General features: G+C 47.9%; 1 protein-coding gene across 4 annotated transcripts in view; it reads right to left on the bottom strand.

Annotated features, from left to right (window-relative positions):
• The window catches only part of SYMPK (symplekin scaffold protein), a 46,091-nt gene that overhangs the window by 22,670 nt on the left and 2,865 nt on the right, over positions 1-20,556 (bottom strand). For 3 of the 4 annotated variants that reach the window (XM_016192163.2, XM_060186103.1, XM_060186102.1), the window contains exons 2-10: positions 17,642-17,765; positions 17,446-17,511; positions 15,526-15,579; positions 15,365-15,438; positions 9,186-9,312; positions 6,663-6,912; positions 5,426-5,596; positions 4,289-4,528; positions 1,037-1,191 (exon numbers count right to left, since the gene is read on the bottom strand). In XM_016192163.2, coding sequence (XP_016047649.2) covers positions 1,037-1,191; positions 4,289-4,528; positions 5,426-5,596; positions 6,663-6,912; positions 9,186-9,312; positions 15,365-15,438; positions 15,526-15,579; positions 17,446-17,511; positions 17,642-17,746 — 1,242 coding nt within the window. In that variant the 5' untranslated portion in view covers positions 17,747-17,765. The remainder of the gene's footprint in view (positions 1-1,036; positions 1,192-4,288; positions 4,529-5,425; positions 5,597-6,662; positions 6,913-9,185; positions 9,313-15,364; positions 15,439-15,525; positions 15,580-17,445; positions 17,512-17,641; positions 17,766-20,556) is intronic. The other variant, XM_060186104.1, reaches the window with a different exon arrangement.

The following is a 20,556-nucleotide window of genomic DNA, read 5'->3' as shown; positions in this document are numbered from 1 at the left end:
AGAACATAAGGGGGCCAAGGGGCTGTACAGAAACATGTGGGACATCCAGAGGGCAGAGACGCAGGAGGAGGCCTAGAGCTCACCAGATGGATATGAGTTGGGGTGGGGGGAATTCATTGCCCTTGAGACCAAAAAAAAACAAAACAAAACAAAACAAATAGATCCACTTCAGTCATGCAACAACCGAGCTCCCTGGAGCCTCTGGGTAAAGAGGGTAACTGCTGTTGGGGTTGGGAGGGGAACACTCCCCATCGGGAAGGTCTGGGTGCTTCTGTACAGTTGGGGCTCAAGTGACGCTCTCCATCCAACCACAGATTCAACTCAAGCCAGGAGTTCTTTCCTCTGAAGTAGGAGAGCTCTAAAAATGTTTTTTTTTTTTAAATTTATTTATTCCCTTTTGTTGCCCTTGTTTTAATGTTGTTGTTATTGATGTCGTTGTTGTAGTATAGGACAGAGAGAAACAGACAGAGAAGAGGAAGACAGAGGGGGGAGAGAAAGCTAGACACCTGCAGACCTACTTTACCACTTGTGAAGCAGGTCTGCAGGTGTCTATCTTTCTCTGTCCCCCGTCTTCCCCATCTCTCTCCATTTCTCTCCGTCCTATCTAACAACAATAACTACAAGAATGAAAAACAGCAAGGACAACAAAAGGGAAAATAAATCTTAAGAATATGCTGACCATCTTGCCTCCTGCACCCCTATACCCAATCCCAACCATTTAGCAAAGGATTCGCAGGGTTCACTCTTCAGTTAAGAGACACACCCTCCTGGCCGCTGGTTCTTTCAAAGAGGAGTAGATTTAACTACGAACTCAGACCACCCTCAAAGGTACTATTGAGGGGCAGGGAGGGAGAATGACAAGTGACCTGAAGGTGTAACAAGATCAAAGAAGGGGCCCATCCAAGATATCCAGGGCCCACTAGCCCACACCTCCCAGCACTGAGACCAGAAGGATTTTGGACAGGAGAGTTTAGGAGGAAAAGGATGAACGATTCCTCCTTCCACCACGTGGCAAGTGGCCCTCTGTCCTCCTCACCAGATTAGCCACATTGTCTGGTGTCAGCAGAGGCTGCAGGAACTCGGCTGTGATGTCTGTGTCCGACTGGCCTGACATCTGGGCCGAGGCCTTGGAAGTCCCTGATGGGCCTGGTTCCAGGTCTTTGTCCTCATCATCTTCCCCCAGGTTGGGCTCTAGCACAAAGGAAGAGACAAGATGCTGGCTGGAGAGAAAGCAGCAGGCCTGCCCACCCTCCTCCTGGCAAAGCTCAGCAAACAGGAGCAGCACGGTGGGCACAGATCTGCACCATCGTCTTCCTGGACAACTACCTGCCCGTCTCTGGTCTCCGTCCCACTGCTCTGGGAAATGGAAACAGTCCTTACCAGCCTGGCCGATCACACTCAGCTCAGCTCCAAGAGGCAAAACAGGTTAAGTGATAATCTCACAGAACTGTTGTTTCAAAAACTCTGCCTCTGGCAACCCAGGAGATAAAGCGTAGGACACTCAAGCATGCGGTCTGGAGTGCAATCCTTGGCATGTGCCAGAGTGATGCGCTGGTTCTCCCCACACCCCAACACCCCATAAAAATACACAGAAATATACGGGGGAAAGACACCATTAGAAAATCCTCTATCTGGAGCAGGGGAAATAGCTTAATTGTAGAGGGCAGAGCATGCTGGAGGGTTGGGGAGATAGCATACACAGTGGTTATACAAAGAGGAGGAGGAGGAGGAGAAGAGGGAGGGAGGGAGGGAGGAAGACTTTCATGCTTGAGACACCAAAGTTCCCAAGTTCAATTACTAGTATGACCATAAAGCAGAGCTGAGCAGTGCTCTGGTTAAAATAACAACAACTGAGGAGGTCATTCAATGGCAGCACGCAGAAGAGCCCCGCTGTGAGCCCTGGCACTGCGTATAGCCTGGCTGACACTGATAAGTAATATGGCCCCTGAAAAAACCACTTCAGTGGCCAGAGATCTGGGTGCACGGCAGAGTCCTGTACTTGTGAGGCCCTAGATTTAATCCCTGACACTGCATAGAACAGAACGGTGTTCTAGTCTATTCCTTTCACACTGAAAAAAAGTCATGCCCGAGACATCAAAGGTCCAAGGTTTAATACTCAGCATCACCGCACAACTGAGAAGTACTCAGGTTAAAAATTAATAATCATTGTGGTCCGAGAGGTTACGCAGTGATAAGAGCTTTGGACTCTCAAGCATGAGGTCCTGAGTACGGTCCCCGACAGCATGTGCCAGAGTGATGTCTGGTTCTTTATCTCTCCTATCTTTCTCATTAATAAATAAATAAAATCTTTAAAAAAAAAAAATCGCATGGCGCAAAGCACAGTGACCAGCATAAGGATTCTGGTTCCAGCCCTTGGCTCCCCACCTGCAGGGGAGTCGCTTCACAGGCAATGAAGCAGGTCTGCAGGTGTCTATTTTTGTCTCTCCTTCTCTGTCTTCCCCTCCTGTCTCCATTTCTCTCTGTCCTATCTAACAACGATGACCAGTAACAATAACAATACTAACTACAACAATAAAACAACGAGGGCAACAAAAGGGAAAAACAAAAATAAAAAAATAAAAATAAAGGAAATCCAGGGGGCTGGGTGGTAGCACAGCAGGTTAAGTGCACATGGCACAAAGCACAAGGACCAGTTTAAGGATCCCAGTTCGAGCCCCCAGCTCCCCACCTGCGGGGGGTAGGTGGGGGGAGGGTGGTTGCTTCACAAGGGGTGAAGCAGGTCTGCAAGTGTCTATCTTTCTCTCCTGTCTTTCCCTTTCTCTCTCAATTTCTCTCTGTCCTACCCAACAACAGCTATAATAATAACTACAACAAGGGAAACAAAATGGGGAAAAAATGTTAAAATGCCCTCCAGGAGCAGTGGATTCAGAGTGCAGGCACTGAGCCCCAGCAATAACCCTGGAGGCAAAGCAAAGAAAATCCAGGGACCAGAGAGAGTTTACTACCCAGGCGTGAGACTGGTTCAAGTCCCAGTACTACATGGCAGGTCCTTTGGTTCAAGTCCCAGTACTACATGGCAGGTCCTTCGGTCCTGAAAGGAGCTCCAGTACTTTGGCCCATCTTTCTTTCTCTCTCTCTCCCGCTCTCTATCTCTCCACATAAACGTATGTGTGTATTTATCTGAATGAAAAGGTTCACAGCCTGGTGCAGTGAACCTTGGTAAGAAAGGAAGGCAGGCAGGCAGGGAGGGGCGGAAAGAAGAAAGTTCTCTCAGTCTGGGAGATGGTATAGTGGACCCGAGTTCAATCCCTGGCTTATGTCTGCTTCTCTCTTTCTCTCTTCCTCCTCTCCCTCATTAATTAAAAAATACTGAAAATATGTAAAGAGAGAAAACTCATTCACAAATGTAACAAAGTAAGAACTCTAGGTATACAAGACATTTCTGAAAATAGTTGTTTATATCTGGAGAGCTGTTACTTTTGGGGAGAGGGATAAGAAAGAGATTATTTATTTTATTCCATTCAGTATAATTTAAACAATAAATAAGAATTTTAGACTATATACCAGTAGTTTTATTTATTTAAAAATATTTTTTTAAATATTTCATTTATTAGGGGCAGAGTGGTGACACATCTGGTTGAGTGCACATGTTACAGTCCACAAGGATCCAAGTTCGAGCTCCAGGTCCACACTTGTAGGGGGAAAGCTTGTGAGTGGTGAAGCAGGGCTGCAGAGATCTCTCTATGTCCCCATTCCGTCTTGATTTCTGACTGTCTTTAGCCAATAAATAAAGATAATTCATATTATTTATTTATTTATTTAATAGAGAAATTGAGAGATAAGGGGAAGATGCAGAGGAAGAAAGACATCTACAACATTGCTTTGTCACTTAAAAGCTTTCTCCCTGCAGGTGGGAACCAGGGGCTTGAATCCAGCTCCTTGGGCAGTATAACATGTGCACTCAACCAGGTGCGCCCCATCCCAGCCCCTATTTTTAAATAACATTTTCTTATTCATTAATGAGAGAGAGAGAGGAGGGAACCAGAATATCACTCTGGCATATGCAATACTGGGGCTTGAATTTGGGACCTTGTACTTAAGAATAACACTTCCCCCACTGGCGCCATCTTCCGGGCTGCCAGTAATTTTATCAGGATATCACTTACCACACGCTTGCATTTATAAAATGCCACTTATATAATTATACTGATACTAGTGTAGACTTCTGGTTCAACTAAGCAATGCAAGTATCGTGGCGCATGATCACACAGAGAAGGAACAAGATCAAAAGGTCCATTTCTGCTACCACCTCCTGGAGCTCACTCACCTAGCTTCATCTTCTTGAGTGTGGAGTCAGCGTCGTCTCGGGGCCGCTTACGGGCATCCTTGGCGCTGGGCATGTTGCGGGCGATCTCAGCCTGGGGAGTGCCCAGGTCCACCAGCAGGGTGGTGATCTGGGCCTGGAACTCCAAAGAGGCTGGGTGCTTCAGCACGCTCAGCAGGTGCAACTTGAGATTCTTGCGCACGCTGCTCACCTGAGATTTGCCCAGCGTCGGGGGAAGGTTGGCTGCGGGGCGGGAAAGAGGTTAGAGCTTCGTGGACAGATCAACCTTGGGGGCTCTGCTAGTTTCATTCTCCAACCTCCAGCTCGGCAATCTCCTGGAAAAGTTCCTTCACTCTCAGATCTAATATAGGGCCTTTCTCCGGAGGCATCAGTGTCAGCTGATGTTTAAGCCCCTCAACAAGTCGCCACTGCTGTTAATCAACTTTCACATGAGGCAAAAGGCTCTCTCTTTTCTTAAACATCAAGCCTCCTTCCCTTTCATCTCTGGTCTAGGAATTGCAATATGCCTCCCCCAGGGGGAAGGTTATAAACACCAACTTCATCTTCAGAATGTCCCAACTGAACCACGGCAACAGCTCACCACCAGAATGCCTTAGTAGTCTCCTTGACGAGCAAGCCTCCCCTGGGCCAGAGGGTAAGAGGATGCCTGTAATTTTGCCTGCCAGGTATCCTTCCCCCCTTCTTCAGCCTGTAACAACACTCCCATTCTCTGAGGGAACAATCGAGGCTCCATGCTCAGCCCAAGTGGGTGAGTGACTCAGGGCCAGAGAGAACACTCAACACCTTGGCAACTGTGATTGGTTCAGAGGCAGGCTTGTCATCTCCTCTCAGCCAATCAGAAACAATGAGCACTAGCCCTCAGACTGTGGCAGGAATGACTGGGAAGGGAGCCCCTCTCCCCTGGTTGCCAAGTGAAGCTATCTCTCAGGGCCATCAGTCCCAGGGGCCGATTCATGATCCACACACACTTATGCCTCAACCCCAGACTTTTCAGTTTTCTCATGTGCAGGAAAGTAGAGATAAAACAATGTAATCACCTAGTGTTCATCAACACACATCGGTCCACTATATTTTGTTGGGGGAGAAGAGAAGTGGAATAGCTTGAAGTATTTCGCCTACCGTGCAGGGTTTCGTAGGCTTGGATGACCTCGGACATGAACATGGGCCGCTGGCGGGCGATGTTGGCGAGGGAGCCGAGCGCCGTGGTCAGGTTGATGGAGGAGATGGCAGGATGCACCATGAACTTGAGTAGCTGCTCCAAGGCCGTCTTGCCCTCTTCCCACAGCACATCTAGCAAGAGAAAGAGCCAGTTGCCAAGGGCCTGACTCCCAGGTCTCTGGAGCCCAAAGGAGAGAGACCCCTACTACATTTCACCACACACAAAAGTAAACCCTAAATGGATCAAGGACTTGGATGCTGCTAGACCAGAAACCATCAAATACTTAGGGAAAAAAAAAAAAGTATATATATATATATATATATATATTGGCAGAACTCTTTTCCATCTAAATTTTATAGGCATCTTCAATGATACAAATCTAACTGCAAGGATGACTAAAACAAAAATAAACCAATGAAACTACATCAAATTGAAAAGCTTCAGCACAGCAAAAGAAGCCATCCCCCAAAGAGGCCCCTTACAGAATGAGAGAACTTGGGAGTCGGATGGTAGCGCAGCAGGTTAAGCGCATGTGGTGCAAAGCACAAGGACCGGCCTAAGAATCCCGGTTCAAGCCCCCAGCTCCCCACCTGCAGGGGAGTCACTTCACAAGTGGTGAAACAGGTCTGCAGGTGTCTGTCTTTCTCTCCCCCTCTCTGTCTTCCCCTCCTCTCTCCATTTCTCTCTGTCCTATCCAACAATGACATCAATAACAATAACTACAACAATAAAACAACAAAAGGGAATAAATATTAAAAAAAAGAGTGAAATTTATATGCCATACATCAGACAAAAGGCTAATAACCAAAATATATAAAGAGCTCATGAAACTCAGCAACAACAAAAAAATGACCCCAATCAGAAATGGGGAAAGAATATGAACAGAATATTCACCCAAGAAGAGATCCAAAAGGGCAACAAACATATGAAAAATGTTCCAAGTCATTGATTGTCAGAGAAATGCAAAGACAACAATGAGATACCACTTCACTCCTGTGAGAATTCTTTCATCAGAAACAATAGGAACAACAAATGCTGCAGAGGTTGTGGGGACAAAGGAACCCCCCCACACTATAGGTGGGAATGTAAATGGATCCAACCCCTGTGTAGAGCAGTCTGGAGAACTCTCAGAAGGCTAGAAATGGGGAGCAGGAGAAGTGAGGGGGTGAGCAGGAGAAGTGAGGGGGTGGCACTCACTGTGCTGGATATAAGGGTGGTCCCGTGGGACCCGGTCCAGGCTGATGTCATGTTCCTGCCGACGGGGCACGTCTGAGTCAGCCATGCGGGGTGACAGAGTGACAATGAGGCCCTCCACAAACTTGATGGCGTGAGTGCGGATGCCATCGTTGTCAGAGTCCAGCAGCAGGATGATGTCTCCCGCCATGGCAGACACCATGTCCCAGCAGGCCTCCTGGAGTTCGCTGATGACCCGGGACTTCACCATCCACTATAGGGGGAAGGAGGGAGGGAGCATCAGAAAGGATGAGGACAGACCCAAGTGCACCACAACCCAGAAATAATGATGCTGGTTAATGACATATAGCTGAGTCTTGTCCTGTGTGATTCTGGGAACAGGACCCAGTGGTGACCAAGAAAGGTCTCATCCTGCCCTCATGAAAATCACAACAGTGACAGCCCAGAGTGACCAAGGCAAAATATTTTTTTCCTTTTTTTTCTCCCCATTTTGTTGCCCTTGTTGTTGTTATTATTGTCATTGCTGTTGTTGTTGGATAGGACAGAGAAAAATCAAGAGAGGAGGGGAAGACAGAGAAGGGGAGAGAAAGATAGACACCTGCAGACCTGCTTCACAGCTTGTGAAGCAACTTCCCTGCAGGTGGGGAGCCGGGGGCTTCAACTCAGATCCTTATGCTGGTCCTTGCGCTTTGCACCATGTGCGCTTAACTCACTGTGCTACTGCCTGGCCCATATTTTTTCCTTTTAATGTTTATTTACCAGAACACTGCTCAGTATTGGCTTATGGTGGTATAGGGAGATTGAACCTGGGACCTCAAATTCTCAGGCATGAAAGACTTTTTCATAACCATTATGCTGTCTCCCCTGCCCTAAAGTTTATTTATGATAGAGAATGAACCAGAACGTTACAGGCATATGTGGTAACAGGACCTCGGGCTTGCCAGTCCTTCATTCTACCGTTGTGTCACTTCCCTGGCCACAAATTTCTGATTTGGTTTAATTGCTTGTTTGCTTTTTGACAGGAGGACCACTGAACTCTGATTGATGGTGGTGCAGGGGATGAAATTTAAGAACTTTTATTCCATGTGACTTCTGTGAAAAACCACTACTACTCTGCAATCTCCCTGGCCCGAAGATGCAGATCTCTCTGTGCGTGGAGCTGGGGTCTTGTGCCTGAGCTCCTGGGCTGATGTTTTTGTTGACTCAGCAAGTGAGAGAAAGGAGAGAGACAGACAGACAGAAAGAAGAGACACCAGAATACCAGAGCTCCCCTCATTACCAAGGCTCTTCCCATGTGGTACTAGGACTCTAGCCTAAGCCATGGACAAGGCAATACATGCAACCTACCTGATGAACTACCTCTGCCACCTCGCCCCCCAACACTCAGACTCAAATCTTAAGGGAGATAAAGAATTAATACTGGGAGTCGGGCGGTAGCACAACAGGTTAAGCGCAGGTGGCGCAAAGCGCAAGGACCAGCATAGGGATCCTGGTTCGAGCCCCCGGCTCCCCACATGCAGAGGAGTTGCTTCACAGGCAGTGAAGCAGGTCTGCAGGTGTCTGTCTTCCCCTTCTCTCTCCATTTCTCTCTGTCCTATCCAACAATGACATCAATAATAACTACAACAATAAAACATAAAGGGCAACAAAAAAGGGAATAAATAAAGAATTAATACTGCTGACTTCACTAGTGGTGGTTGAAATGAAAGATTCATTTATTTCACAAATGGCCCATGAACATCACACCATACTCTGCTCATCTCCCTGTAGCACTTACTACAGTCCACAAACATTATCTCTGCACTTCTTGGACAAGGGCCTGTCTCCCTCACTCAGCAGTGAGGACCATCAAGGCAGCATGCGCCCTGTCTGCATCACAGAGGAGATACTGGGGGAAATGTTTGCTGACTGCAATTGATGAGCAGGTGGAGGGATGGGTTGATGGCAATTCCCAGACTCACGGCACCACATTCTACTCTGCTCCCAAAGACCAACAGCAGCCCACCGTGCCCATAGGATTCTGGCATGGCACCAGAAGACAGCTCACTCAGTAGGAAGCAGGCTTTGTGATGCCCTTGGTTTGAGCCTGGCAACACACGAGAGCACCAGAGCACCAGAGCAAGCCTCATGGACAGTGGAGCAGTGCTGCGGTGTTCCCTGCCTAGCCCCCCCCCCCATCTGGACAGAAAGAATAAAGCGGGGGACTGGGGCGGGGCTGGGAGGTGGCAGAGCAGAGTGCTGGACTCAAATATGTGGGCTTCCAAGTATGATTCCTAGCAACAAGCATGCCTGAGTGATGTTCTTGCCTCTCTCAGTGAATCTCTCGTGAACAAAATGAAAAAAGAAAAGTCTTAAAAAAGAAAGACAAAGGTTCTTTGGGAGCCATGGTGTCATGCATATGCAAGGCCCCAGCACCACCACCATTAGCAAAAAACAGGTTTTGCTGCGGAGCTCCGGCAGGTGGGTCTAGCAAGGAGACCTGCCCAGTGGGTGCGGTGTCCCCGGGAAGGGCAAGGCAGCGCTCACCTGCAGGGCCACTTTGTAGAGCTGCGTCATGGTGAGGATGGCCTTCTTCACCACATTCACATTTTCGTCCCGTAAGAGCATGTTGAGGTTGGCGATCAGTTTCAGCAGTAGCTCGATGTCTCGCTTACTGGGAGGTGGAGAGAAAGAGCAGGGTCAAGGTGGGACTCTGGGCAGATGGGGGTCTGGGCGCAGGGGAAAAGGGGCGTCAGGGTTGGCCTGTCAGGCTGGAAGAGAGATGGGCAGGGTCAGGGGTGGCACCGGCTTTCCTTGCCAGCACACCCAGAGGCAAAGAGCAATGCCTGGCACCTTGCTATTATTTTGCTCCAGGGTTTGCACTGAGGTTTCATGCCGGCATAATCTCACCATTTCCACCTGGGTTTGGATTTTCTGCTTTACTTTTTAAGTTTTTTACTTTATTTAGTTTTCTTTTTTTTTAATTTTTTAAAAGTATTTTATTTATTTTATTTTTGAGAGACAGACACAGAGAGGAACACCAGAGCACTGCACAGCTCTGGCTTATTGTAGTGCAGGGGATTGAACCTGGGACTTCGGAGCCTCAGGCATGAGTCTCTTTGCAGAACCACTATGCTATCTAGCCCCACCCTTTATTTAGTTTTCTTTGATAGGACAGGTTGATATTGACAGGGAATGGAGAGACACCTGCCGCCATGCTCACTGCTCATGAAGCTTGCCCCCTGCAGATGGGGTAGTGGAGACTCAAATCCAGATCCTCACGCGTTTGCCACTGCCCAGCCCCCTCGCTAGCTATTGCTTTATTTTTCGAGACAGAGGGTGATAAACAGAAAAGGAGAGACACCACCACACTGCTTCACTGCTATGTGAAGCTTTCCCTGTGCACGGTGCTCCCAAGCAGTGAACGGTCGACTCGAACTTGGGTCCACAGACATGACAAAGGGTGTGCTCCACAGGGTGAACTATCTCTCGGCCTCTGCCTGGGCACCTAAACCCCCTGACCTGGGTGAGCCTTGCAACCTTATACTGTGTGGCTGAAGGGAAGTGAGGGACCACAGGTGGCAGTGTGGAGAATTTGCTTTGAGTTGGACCAGGATCACTGATTTCCATTTTAGCAAACTTACTCTAACAGCTGAGTGTAAGAGAAGAAGTGGCAGGGTGGATGGAGTGTTTACTTTTGGAGGAATGAAATGTTTACTTTTTTGGTTTTGTTGCTACTGCTGCTGCTGCCTGGGTTTCACCACTTCCGGTCAACTTTTTCAGGTAGAAAAAGAGAGAGAAAGAGATGTCCAAGAAGTGATGCAGTGGCTAGAGGTGGACTTTTAAAAGCATGGGTCCGGTGGTCCTGGAGGTGGCACAGTGGTTAAAGCATTGGACTCTCAAGCATGAGGTCCTGAGTTCAATCTCCGGCAGCACATGTACCAGAGTGATGTCTGGTTCTTTCTTTCTCTCCTCCTATCTTTCTCATGAATAAATAAATAAAATATTTAAAAAAAAAAAAAAAAAAGCATGGGTCCGGGGGCCGGGTGGTAGTGCAGCGGGTTAAGCCCAGGTGGCACAAAGCACAAGGACAGGCATAAGGATCCTGGATCGAGCCCCGGGCTCTCCACCTGCAGGGGGAGTCCGATTCACAGGCGATGAAGCAGGTCTGCAGGTGTCTATTTTTCTCTCCCCCTCTCCATTTCTCTGTCCTATCCAACATCAACGACAGCAGTAACAACAATAATAATAACAACAACGATAAAACAACAAAAGCAACAAAAGGGAAAAAAAACAGCCTCCAGGAGCAGTGGATTCCCAGTGCAGGCACCGAGCACCAGCGATAACCCTGGAGGTAAAAAAAAAAAAAAAAAAAATAAGCATAGGTCCAACTTCAATCCCCAGCACCAGATGTACCAAAGTGACACTGGCTTTACTTTCTTTCTGTGTCAATAAATAAATTATTCTGGGGTCGTGCAGTAGCACAGAGGGTTAAGCGCACATGGCACAAAGCACAAGGACCGGTGTAAGGATCCCAGTTCAAACCCCTGGCTACCCACACACCTGAAGCAGGTCTGCAGGTGTGTCTCTTTCTCTCCCCCTACGTGTCCCATCTCTCTCAATGTCTTTCTGTCCTATCCAACAACATGGGCAACAACAACAACAAAAAAAGGTGGGGCGGGAACTGGCCTCCAGGAGCAGTGGATTCATAGTGTAGGCACTGAGCTCCAGCGATAACCCTGGAGGCAAGAAAAATAAACTATTTGAGAGAGAGAGATTAAAAAAAAATAGCATGTGGTTCAGGAGGTGGCGCAATGGATAATGCATTGGAGTCTTCAAGCATGAGGTCCTGAGTCTGACCCCTGGCAGCACATGTACACAGTGATATCTGGTTCTTTCTCCTATCTTTCTCATTAATAAATAAATAAAATCTTTAAAATACCATTAACAGTGGGGCAGGACTCTGGTCTCATTAAAAATAAATAAAAAAGTGAAGGGGCCGGGTGGTGGTACACCTGGCTGAATGCACATTACAGTGCACAATGACCCAGGTTGGAATCCCCAGTACCCTCTTGCAGGGGAAAGCTTTGCAAGTGGTGAAGCAGGTCTGCAGGTGTCTCTCTGTCTCTTCCTCTCTATCTCCCCCTTCCCTTTTGATTTCTGACTGTCTCTAACCAATAATGATAATTTAGTGGCTAGATCTTTAGACTTAAAAAAAGTGTCTCTCACCTCCCCCATCTCCCTCTTCCATCTCAATTTTTGTCTTGATCAAAAGGAGTAAAGAAAAAGTAGATTTAGGGAGTCGGGCAGCAGCGCTGCGAGTTAAGCGCATGTGGCACAAAGCACAAGGACCGGTTAGGATCCCGGTTCGAGCCCCCAGCTCTCTACCTGCAGGGGAGTTGCTTCACAGGCAGTGAAGCAGGTCTGCAGGAGTCTCTCTTCCTCTCTATCTCCTCCTCTCTCAATTTCTGTCTCTATCTAAAAACAAATAAATAAATTTTAAAAAAAGTAGATAAAAAAAAAACATATAGAAGGGGCCATGCGGTGGTGCACCTGGGTAAGTGCACATCTTACAGTGCACAAGGACACAGGTTCAAGCCTCTCATCCCCACCTGCAGTGGGGAAGTTTCATGAGTGGTGATACAGGCCTGCAGGTATCTCTCCCCCTCTCCTCTGAATTTCTGTCTCTACCTAATACAGCAAAGCAGTGGCACAGTTGGTAGAGCAGACATGTTATAATATGCAGGGACTCAGGTTCAAGCTCCTGGTCCCCCCCTGCAGGGGGAAATTTCATGAATGGTGAAGGAGCGCTGCAGGTGTCTCTCCTCTTCATTCCCTCTCAATGTATGTCTTTATACAATAAATATTTACATACATAAATATTAAAGAAAATTGTTTGTATCATGTATATTTGGAATGTCCTAACAGAAACTACAGAACTATTGGCACAGGAAGTAGACAGATTTGGACTCTTAAAGAGACTGAATGAGGTCCAGAATCTGATCCTTGGCGCTGCATGTACTAGAGTGATGCTCTGGTTCTCTCTTCATAAATAAAATCTTTATTTTTAAACAAATTTATTATTTTTAATCTTTATTTTTATTTATTATTGAACAGAAACTAAAAGGGGAGGTGTCTCTCTCCCTATCTCCTCTTCCTCTCAGTTTCTCACTCTCTATCGAGTAATAAATTAAAAATATGTATTTTAAATATTTTTGTTTACTTATTAGAAAGGTAGGAGGAGAGAGAAAGAATCAGGCATCACTCTGATACATGTGCTGCCAGGACTGAACTCAGGACCTCATACTTGAGAGTTCAGTGCTTTAGCCACTGTGCCACCTCCTGCACTACAATAAAAATATTTTTTAAAAAAACATAGAAATAAAAAAATACAGTGGCTGAACTAAAATATATAGCAGAAAGACAGAAATCAAGGTCAGATCACTGAGCTTAAGATTAGGGCAGACGAACTGCAGCCCAGGAGGCAGCATAGCAGCGAACACAGAACTTGGATGTGTCAGCTCAAATGAAAACAAATTTTTTCCTTTGTGCCAAGGAGATAGCACAGTGGTTAAGAAATAAGATTTTTGTGGTCCGGGACGTGGCGCAGTGGCTAAGGCACTAGACTCTCAAGCATGAGGTCCTGAGTTCAATCCCTGGCAGCACATGTACCAGCGTGATATCTGGTTCTTTCTCTCTTTCCTTCTATCTTTCTCATAAATAAATAAATAAATAAATCTTTAAAAAAAAAAAAAAAAAAAAAGAAAGAAAGATTTTTCCGGCGTAAGGATCCTGGTTTGAGCCCTTGGCTCCCCACCTGCAGGGGAGTCACTTCACAAGTGGTGAAGCAGGTCTGCAGGTGTCTATCTTTCTCTCCCCCTCTTGTCTTCCCCTCCTCTCTCCATTTCTCTCTGTCCTATCCAACAATGAAGACAGACAGCAATAATAACTACAACAATAAAACAACAAGGGCAACAAAAAGGGAATAGATATTAAAAAAAATAATAATAAGATTTTCATGCCTGAGACTCCAAAGTCTCAGGTTCAATTTCTGGTACCACTATAAGCCAGAGAAGAGCAGTGATCTGATTAAAAATATATTAATAGTGGTCCAGGAGATGGACACTCAAGCAGGAGGTCCTGAGTTCAAACCCTAGCAGCACATGTACCAAAGTGGTGCCTGGTTCTTTTTCTCTCTCCTCCTATCTTCCTCATTTATAAAAAGCATATTAATAATATTAAAATAAAGAAAGGCAGGAAGGAAGAAAGAAAGAAAAGAAATTCTTGAATCACACTAAAGAACTGAATCATGAGTAACGGCAAAACAGATGACATGCAGTGAGCTGCTTTGTCACACAGGCAACCTAGGTTCAAGTCTGGTTCCTACCACCTTGGTTGGTACTGTGGTGTCTATTTCTTTATTTGAAAAAGTTGGCTTAGAGAGGATCCCACTGGATGGGATCCCCAAAGCAGAAGATAGGAGTGGGTTGAGTGGGTGGAGTAGCACTAGCTCTTTGGTGTTGGTTGTGGAAAACATTTTGAAAAGGTGTGGAGTTACACTCCTGAGACATCTGTAGTCTTTGTGGCCTGGCTGGTGGTAGAACACTGAACTTATAAGCGTAAAGATCTGAGTTTGATCCCCAGGCTTACACATGCCAAGTGGTGCTCTGGATCTTTCACTCTCTCTTTTCCTTAAAAAATAAGAATAGGGAGTTGGGTGGTGGCGCAGCGGGTTAAGTGCACGTGGCACAAAGCGCAAGGATTGGCATAAGGATCCCAGTTCGAGCCCCCAGCTCCCCACCTGCAGGGGAGTCACTTCACAGGCGGTGAAGCAAGTCTGCAGGTGTCTGTCTTTCTCTCCCGATTTCTGTCTTCCCGTCCTCTCTCCATGTCTCTCTGTCCTATCTAACAACGACAGTAATAACTACAACAATAAAAACAAGGGCAACAAAAGGGAAAGTAAATAAATAAAATTAAAAAAAAAAAAAAAAGAATAGAGGGGCCAGGCAGTGGTATACCTGGTTAAGCGTACACGTTACAGTGTGTGAGAACCCAGGTTCAATACCCTGGTCCCCATCTGCAGGAGGAAAGTTTCACAAGTGGTGAAGCAGTACTACAGGTCTCTCTCTCTCCTCTCAATTTCTCTATCTCTATCCAACTATTCTCTATCTCTATCCAATTATTTATTTATTATTATAAATTAATATAATAAACAAGAATAGAAAACTGAGCCAGAGAGGTCATTCAGTTGTTCAGTTGTATGACGCATGCATGAGGTCCCGGGTTCATTCCCCAGTGCCGTGAAACCAAAAAGAAGAGGAGGAGGAGGAGGCAAGAAGATAAAAGATAAAAGTCAATTTTATGTTATGCAAATTCAATGAAACCAAAAAGAGAGCAGAAGTAGGGAGGAGCCAGAGCAGCTCACTCAGTCACCGAGGCTGGAGGGACAGGTGGCCCAAGCCAGCGAACAGCCGGGCAGTGTCTGCAAAGTGGCCACTTGTTGAGGGTAGAGTGGAGGGTGAAGCTGTGGCATGTGGGAGAGGTAGAGGAGCCACACTGACGCCAAGATCTCCGTCTGACTCAAACTCGCTGGGCAGGCTGTGCATGGTAGGGGACAGAGGAGTCTAGGAAGCAGAGTGGGGTGCTCAGGGCAGGGCCGGGCCAGGGATGAAGAGGTGAGTAGGCCAAGGGCGCTCCCAGGGGGTGTCCTTTGCACCGTCCCATACCATGCTTCCTCGATGAAGCCGATGACAAATTTCCGCACTTCGATGGACTTGTCGGCTTGGAAGGCGATGATCTCCTGCCAGTATCAGGAAGAAGGTGGGTCGGGACTGCAGCAGGACCTACCCCCACACCCAGACCCCTTCTTTGCCCCACAGCCACTCACGTCCAGGAAGTTGTCTAGCAACGTGGGGTCTTTGTTGATGATCAGTTCCTGAACCTGGAAGGACACATACATATTCCATCCTTTTTATTTTGTGGAGGGGGGGGGGGAGAGGGAGAAACGGCACTGTTTCATCAATGAAACTTTCCCTGGTGCCAACATACTGGGGACTGAGCCTGGTACAGACCCTCTCGAGTGAGCTCTCTCTTGGTCCTCGAAGGAGAGTGGGATAGCGAGGAGGAGTCCACACATAAAAGGAGGATCTAATCATCTAACTGATGAAGATGGGGACACACGGGAAAGCAGCCTGGGGGGCAGGCAGCACATACACCCAATCCTGACTCTGTCACTCCCTCTAAGGCCTCGGCGAGCTGCCTTCCCTCAGAGTGTTTACTCTTCTATAAAAATGGGAATTGTTTTTTTTTGGGGGGAGGGAGTAGGGAGTGGGGCTGGAGGAAGTGACCTTCACTGGAGAAGAGGAGGAGGAAAAACACCACAGCACAAAAGCATCCCTCAGTGCAGTGAGGGCCAGGCTTGAACCTGAGTCCTGCATCTGGTAGACCAGTCACCTTTCCCGGCGAGCTAGCTTGCTAGCCCTGTAAAGCAGGCATCTGAACATTGACCCCCAGAGCTACCACAAGGCTTCAGGAAGACCCCAAGCCGCAGGGCCTGGTGGCTGGTGAGCACGTGACCTACAAGGGGGCTAGCAAGAAGAGGGTCCTGCCGTGACTTCCAGTACTTCTCTTTCAGTGGCACTGCCACCATTCTGCAGGCATTTGATGATGGCGAGGGCCTGCTCCTTAAGGCCCTGGGACCTGCCGGACTCTTCAAATAAATCCTTCTCCCGGACAAGCTCATGTCAGAGCTCACACAGGCCTGGTGCCGGCCGGCATACCCCATTCTATCACTGAAGGGAAGTTGCCTGGCCAAGGCCACCCAACCCAACCCCTGAATTCCACCTACCTGCCACCACTTCTGAACCACATCCAGCGCCCTCAGACCCCTACATCCACCTTTGCCTTTGCACAAGTTCTTCTGTCTCTTCCTTCTTTCTTTGTTTCAGACCAGAGCACTGCTCAGCTCTGACTGCTGCTGGTGCGGGGAGTCAAACCCGCCACTTCTCTCGTACAACTCCTGCACGCTACCACCTCATTCTTGAGATGCTCTCCCCCACCTCCCTTACCTGGCCTGGTTCTCTCCTTACCCTCCAGGTTTCAGTTCAGATGTCCCCTCTTCCAGAAAGCCCGCCCCGACTCCTTACCCTAGTTGGGGAGTCACTCACTGCACCCTCTGTGGACCACCCACTCTGAATTCTGACTGCCCCCCCCACACACACACAGGGTAGAACCCTGGCAGAGCAGAAACACGGGGGGAGAAGGGGTGAAGAGCTTAGGATTTGGAGTCGGAATCCAGCATTCAAGTCCTAGCTCAGTCGGTTCCTTGCAGAGGGACCCTGGGCTCGTTACTTCAGCTCTGAGACTCTGCTTCTCAGTGGGAAGCAGGCAGGAAAGCATCCTCTTTCAGAGCTTTGGGGAGAAACCAAATGAGAGCAGAGCCAGACAGAACAGAGCAAGTGTACCTCAGTGCTTAGATGTGTGACCAGAATCTTTCTAACTGGGCAGCTGAGAATGAACAGAGACCCTCATGCATGCTTGATGTTGCTGAGTGGACTCCCTGGCCCAAATTATTATTGTTTGTTTTCTATAAAATACCAAGAGGAGATAGAGAGGAACTGAAAGAGACAGAAACATCAAAGCACCACGTCACCATTCACAGTTCCCCGGGGCTGTCCACAGGGCTCCCATGAGGCACCAGGAGCATATGGCAATCCGTCTCTGCCCCCACACCAGGGTCTTCCTTTCACATGCCCCACGCCGGCCGGCTCTCTTATCCAGCTCAGCCTGGCACCACCCCACCCCTCACCTGCTTGAGCACTGTGATCTTCGAGTCATTGGTGATGAGAGCGGCCTGGTTCAAAAGATCCACCACCTGGGGGAGGGGGGGGAGGCAGGTGACGATGCCAGTCTTGCCTACTCTGGCCTCTTGGCATTCACAGGGTTCCTCTATATGGAGGGTATCCGTCTATCCCCACTCCCCAGGGCCTTCCCTTCAAGCTCACCCTCTCTGAGGTGGTCATGACGTCAATGACCGGCCCCTCCTCTTGTGTGAAGAACTGTGAGGCCACACTGCGGCGAGTGACGCTGTCGCCAGTGCTGCCTGCCATGGCTGCTGCCTGCTGCACCCTGGAGGAGAGGTGGGTCAAGCTCTGGGGCCCCGGGGGTGGGCCAGGTCAATCCTTCCTCCCACTGACTGTGGGAGGAGGTGCTAGCAGTGCTCTCCAGCCCGTCCTGTCCCTGTGGAGTCCTCTGAAGACTCGGTCCACTCAGGGTCTGTATCCAGGGAGTGTAACTTGGGAGAGGTGAATGTCTCCCCCTCCCCCTCTTTGCTTACCAGTGGAGTGACTGAACAAGTGAACACAGCAGCTGCCACGCCAGCCCGAGGGCCTCCTGTCCCCCTGCCGGCACAGCAGAACGTGCTTCCTGCGACACGGCTCTGAGGAGCAGCTGCCGTGAGGCCTGCACGAAGGAGGCACTCAGCACGTCAGGAAAGGTCTTGTGGAATAAAATTATGTGCCAGCTACTTTCCTGGAACGTTGTGGGGTCCCTAGTTTTTGTTTTGGTTTTTTAATTGCCGCCAGGGTTATCACTGGGACTCAGCACTAGCACCATGAATCTACCACTCAGTGACCTTTTTTTTTTTTTTCCTCCTTTCTCTATTTTATTTGACAGAACAATGAGAAATTGAGAGGGGAGGAAGAGACAGACACACCTGCAGACCTGCTTCACTGCTTGTAAAGCTGCTTTCTCCCTTGCAGTTGGGGAGCAGGGGCTCGAACCTGGATCCTCACTTACAGTAACAGTGCACTCAACCAGTCTACCACTGCCTGCTTTTTCTTTTTTTTTTTTTTTTAAACCAGAGCACTGCTCAGCTATGTTCATGCAGGGGACTGAACCTGTAACTCTGGAGCCTCAGACATGAAGATCTTTTTACATAACCATTATACTGTCTCTCTGCCCTCCTTAATTTTTATTTACATTGTCTGCTCCACCAATCGTGGAGGTTCCTTTGGCGCTATGCAGGTCCTCCTATGTGCTGCCGGGAACTCAAATCTGGGCCCTGAAGCATAGAAATGCATAGGCTCAACCAGGTGAGCTATCTTCCCTGATTTTTTTTCTTGGGAGGGGGAGGGGGTCATCTCCGGGACTTCAAGGCTCAAATCAAACTCATTAAAAGGAAACACACAGCAGTGCTGGAGCTTCCCCAGTGCTATGGTTCTCCCATGTGGTGTGCCAGAGGCTTGAACTAGGTTGTGGGCAAAGCAGTCACCCTCCTAGGTGAGCTATCTCACTGGCTCCAGGATGGTTTTGGTTTTTAATTTTTATTTTTTTTATTGGAGAGAGACAGAGAGGAATTGAAAGGGGAGGAGACAGAAAAACCCCTGAAGCCCTGCTCCACCATTCATGAAGCTTTCCCCCCTGTATGTGGGGACCAGGGGCTCAAACCTGCAACCTTAAGCACTGCAGTATGTGTGCTTTACTAGGTGTGCCACCGCCTGGCCCTTTATTTATTTTTTTCTAAAGAATTTATTTATTTATTCATGAGAAAGACAGGAGGAGAGAAAGAACCAGACATCACTCTGGTACATGTGCTGCCGGGGATCAAACTAAGGACCTTATGATTAAGAGTCCAATGCTTTATTCACTGCACCACCTCCTGGACCACTATTTATTTTATTTTTACCAGAGCACTGATTAGCTCTGGTTTATGGTGGTGCAGGGGATTGAACCTGGGACTTTGAAGCCTCAGGTATGACAGTCTGTTTGCATAACCATTATGCTATCTACCCCTGCCCTGTTTTTTTATTTTTAAAATTTAGTACAGGGGCGTGACCAGGGTTTAGTCCCCAAAACTAGTCTGAGAGGATGAGTTAGTACACACAGCAAAGTTTCTCTTTTTATGTACATAACAAAAGATCTAGAAAATAGTGCATGAGCTGTTAACACCAACTAAAGAGTTTTTTTTTTTTTTTTTTAGAGAGATGCTGAGAAAGACAGAGAAATACCAACAACTCTGGCTTATAGTAATGTGGGAGATTGAACCTGGGACTTTGGAGCCTCAGGCATGAGAGTCTCTTTGCATAACCATTATGCTGTCTACCCCTGCCCCAAGAGTTTTTTTCTTTTTTCTTTTTTTTAAGCTGCATCTTCTGATAAAAGATTTATTGATTAGTGAGAGAACCAGGGCAGTATCACTCTGGAATCTGTAGTGCCAGATGTATGGGATCAAACTTGGAACGTCCTGCTTGCACGTCCTGCTCCCCACCGCTGTTCCAACCCCCACCTCACCCCCCAGCTCAAGGTGCATCTAAAAGGTTCAGGGGCCAGGAGTCAGCTCCCCCAGTAGACTGCACACATTTTAAAAAGATTTTTTTTGTAATATTTATTTCCTTTTGTTGCCCTTGTTTTATTGTTGTAGTTATTATTGTTGTTGGACAGGACAGAGGAAAATGGAGAAAGGAGGGGAAGACAGAGAGGGACAGAGAAAGATAAGACACCTGCAGACCTGCTTCACCGCCTGTGAAGTGATTCCAGGACCTTACGCTGGTCCTTGCGCTTCGTGCCACATGCATGCACTTAACCCACTGCTCTACCGCCAGACTCCCAGAGTGCACACTTTACCACCGTGCTTGAGGACCTGGGTTTGAGCTTCCAGCCACCACACAGCGGGGCGGGGGGGGGGGGGGGGATGCGGGAGCACTACGCAAAGTAGAAATTCTAAGTGGTTGAACAGTGCTATGGTAGCTCTCCTTTTCTCTCCTCAAAAAAAAAAAAAGTCCACCAGGAGCAGGGAAATTGAGTGTGTGTGGCCCATGCAGGCAACACAGCTAACCTACTGCCTCCTTCTTACCCTCCCATCATCCTGCCAGCCCTGCCTCTTATTTAAAGTCAAAGTCAATGTCCTTATAGGCTCTGA

Source organism: Erinaceus europaeus, chromosome 2, assembly GCF_950295315.1.
Source record: "Erinaceus europaeus chromosome 2, mEriEur2.1, whole genome shotgun sequence".
Classification (NCBI taxonomy): domain Eukaryota; kingdom Metazoa; phylum Chordata; class Mammalia; order Eulipotyphla; family Erinaceidae; genus Erinaceus; species Erinaceus europaeus.
Note: the sequence above shows the minus strand (reverse complement) of the source record. Positions and strands in the feature narration are given on the sequence as shown.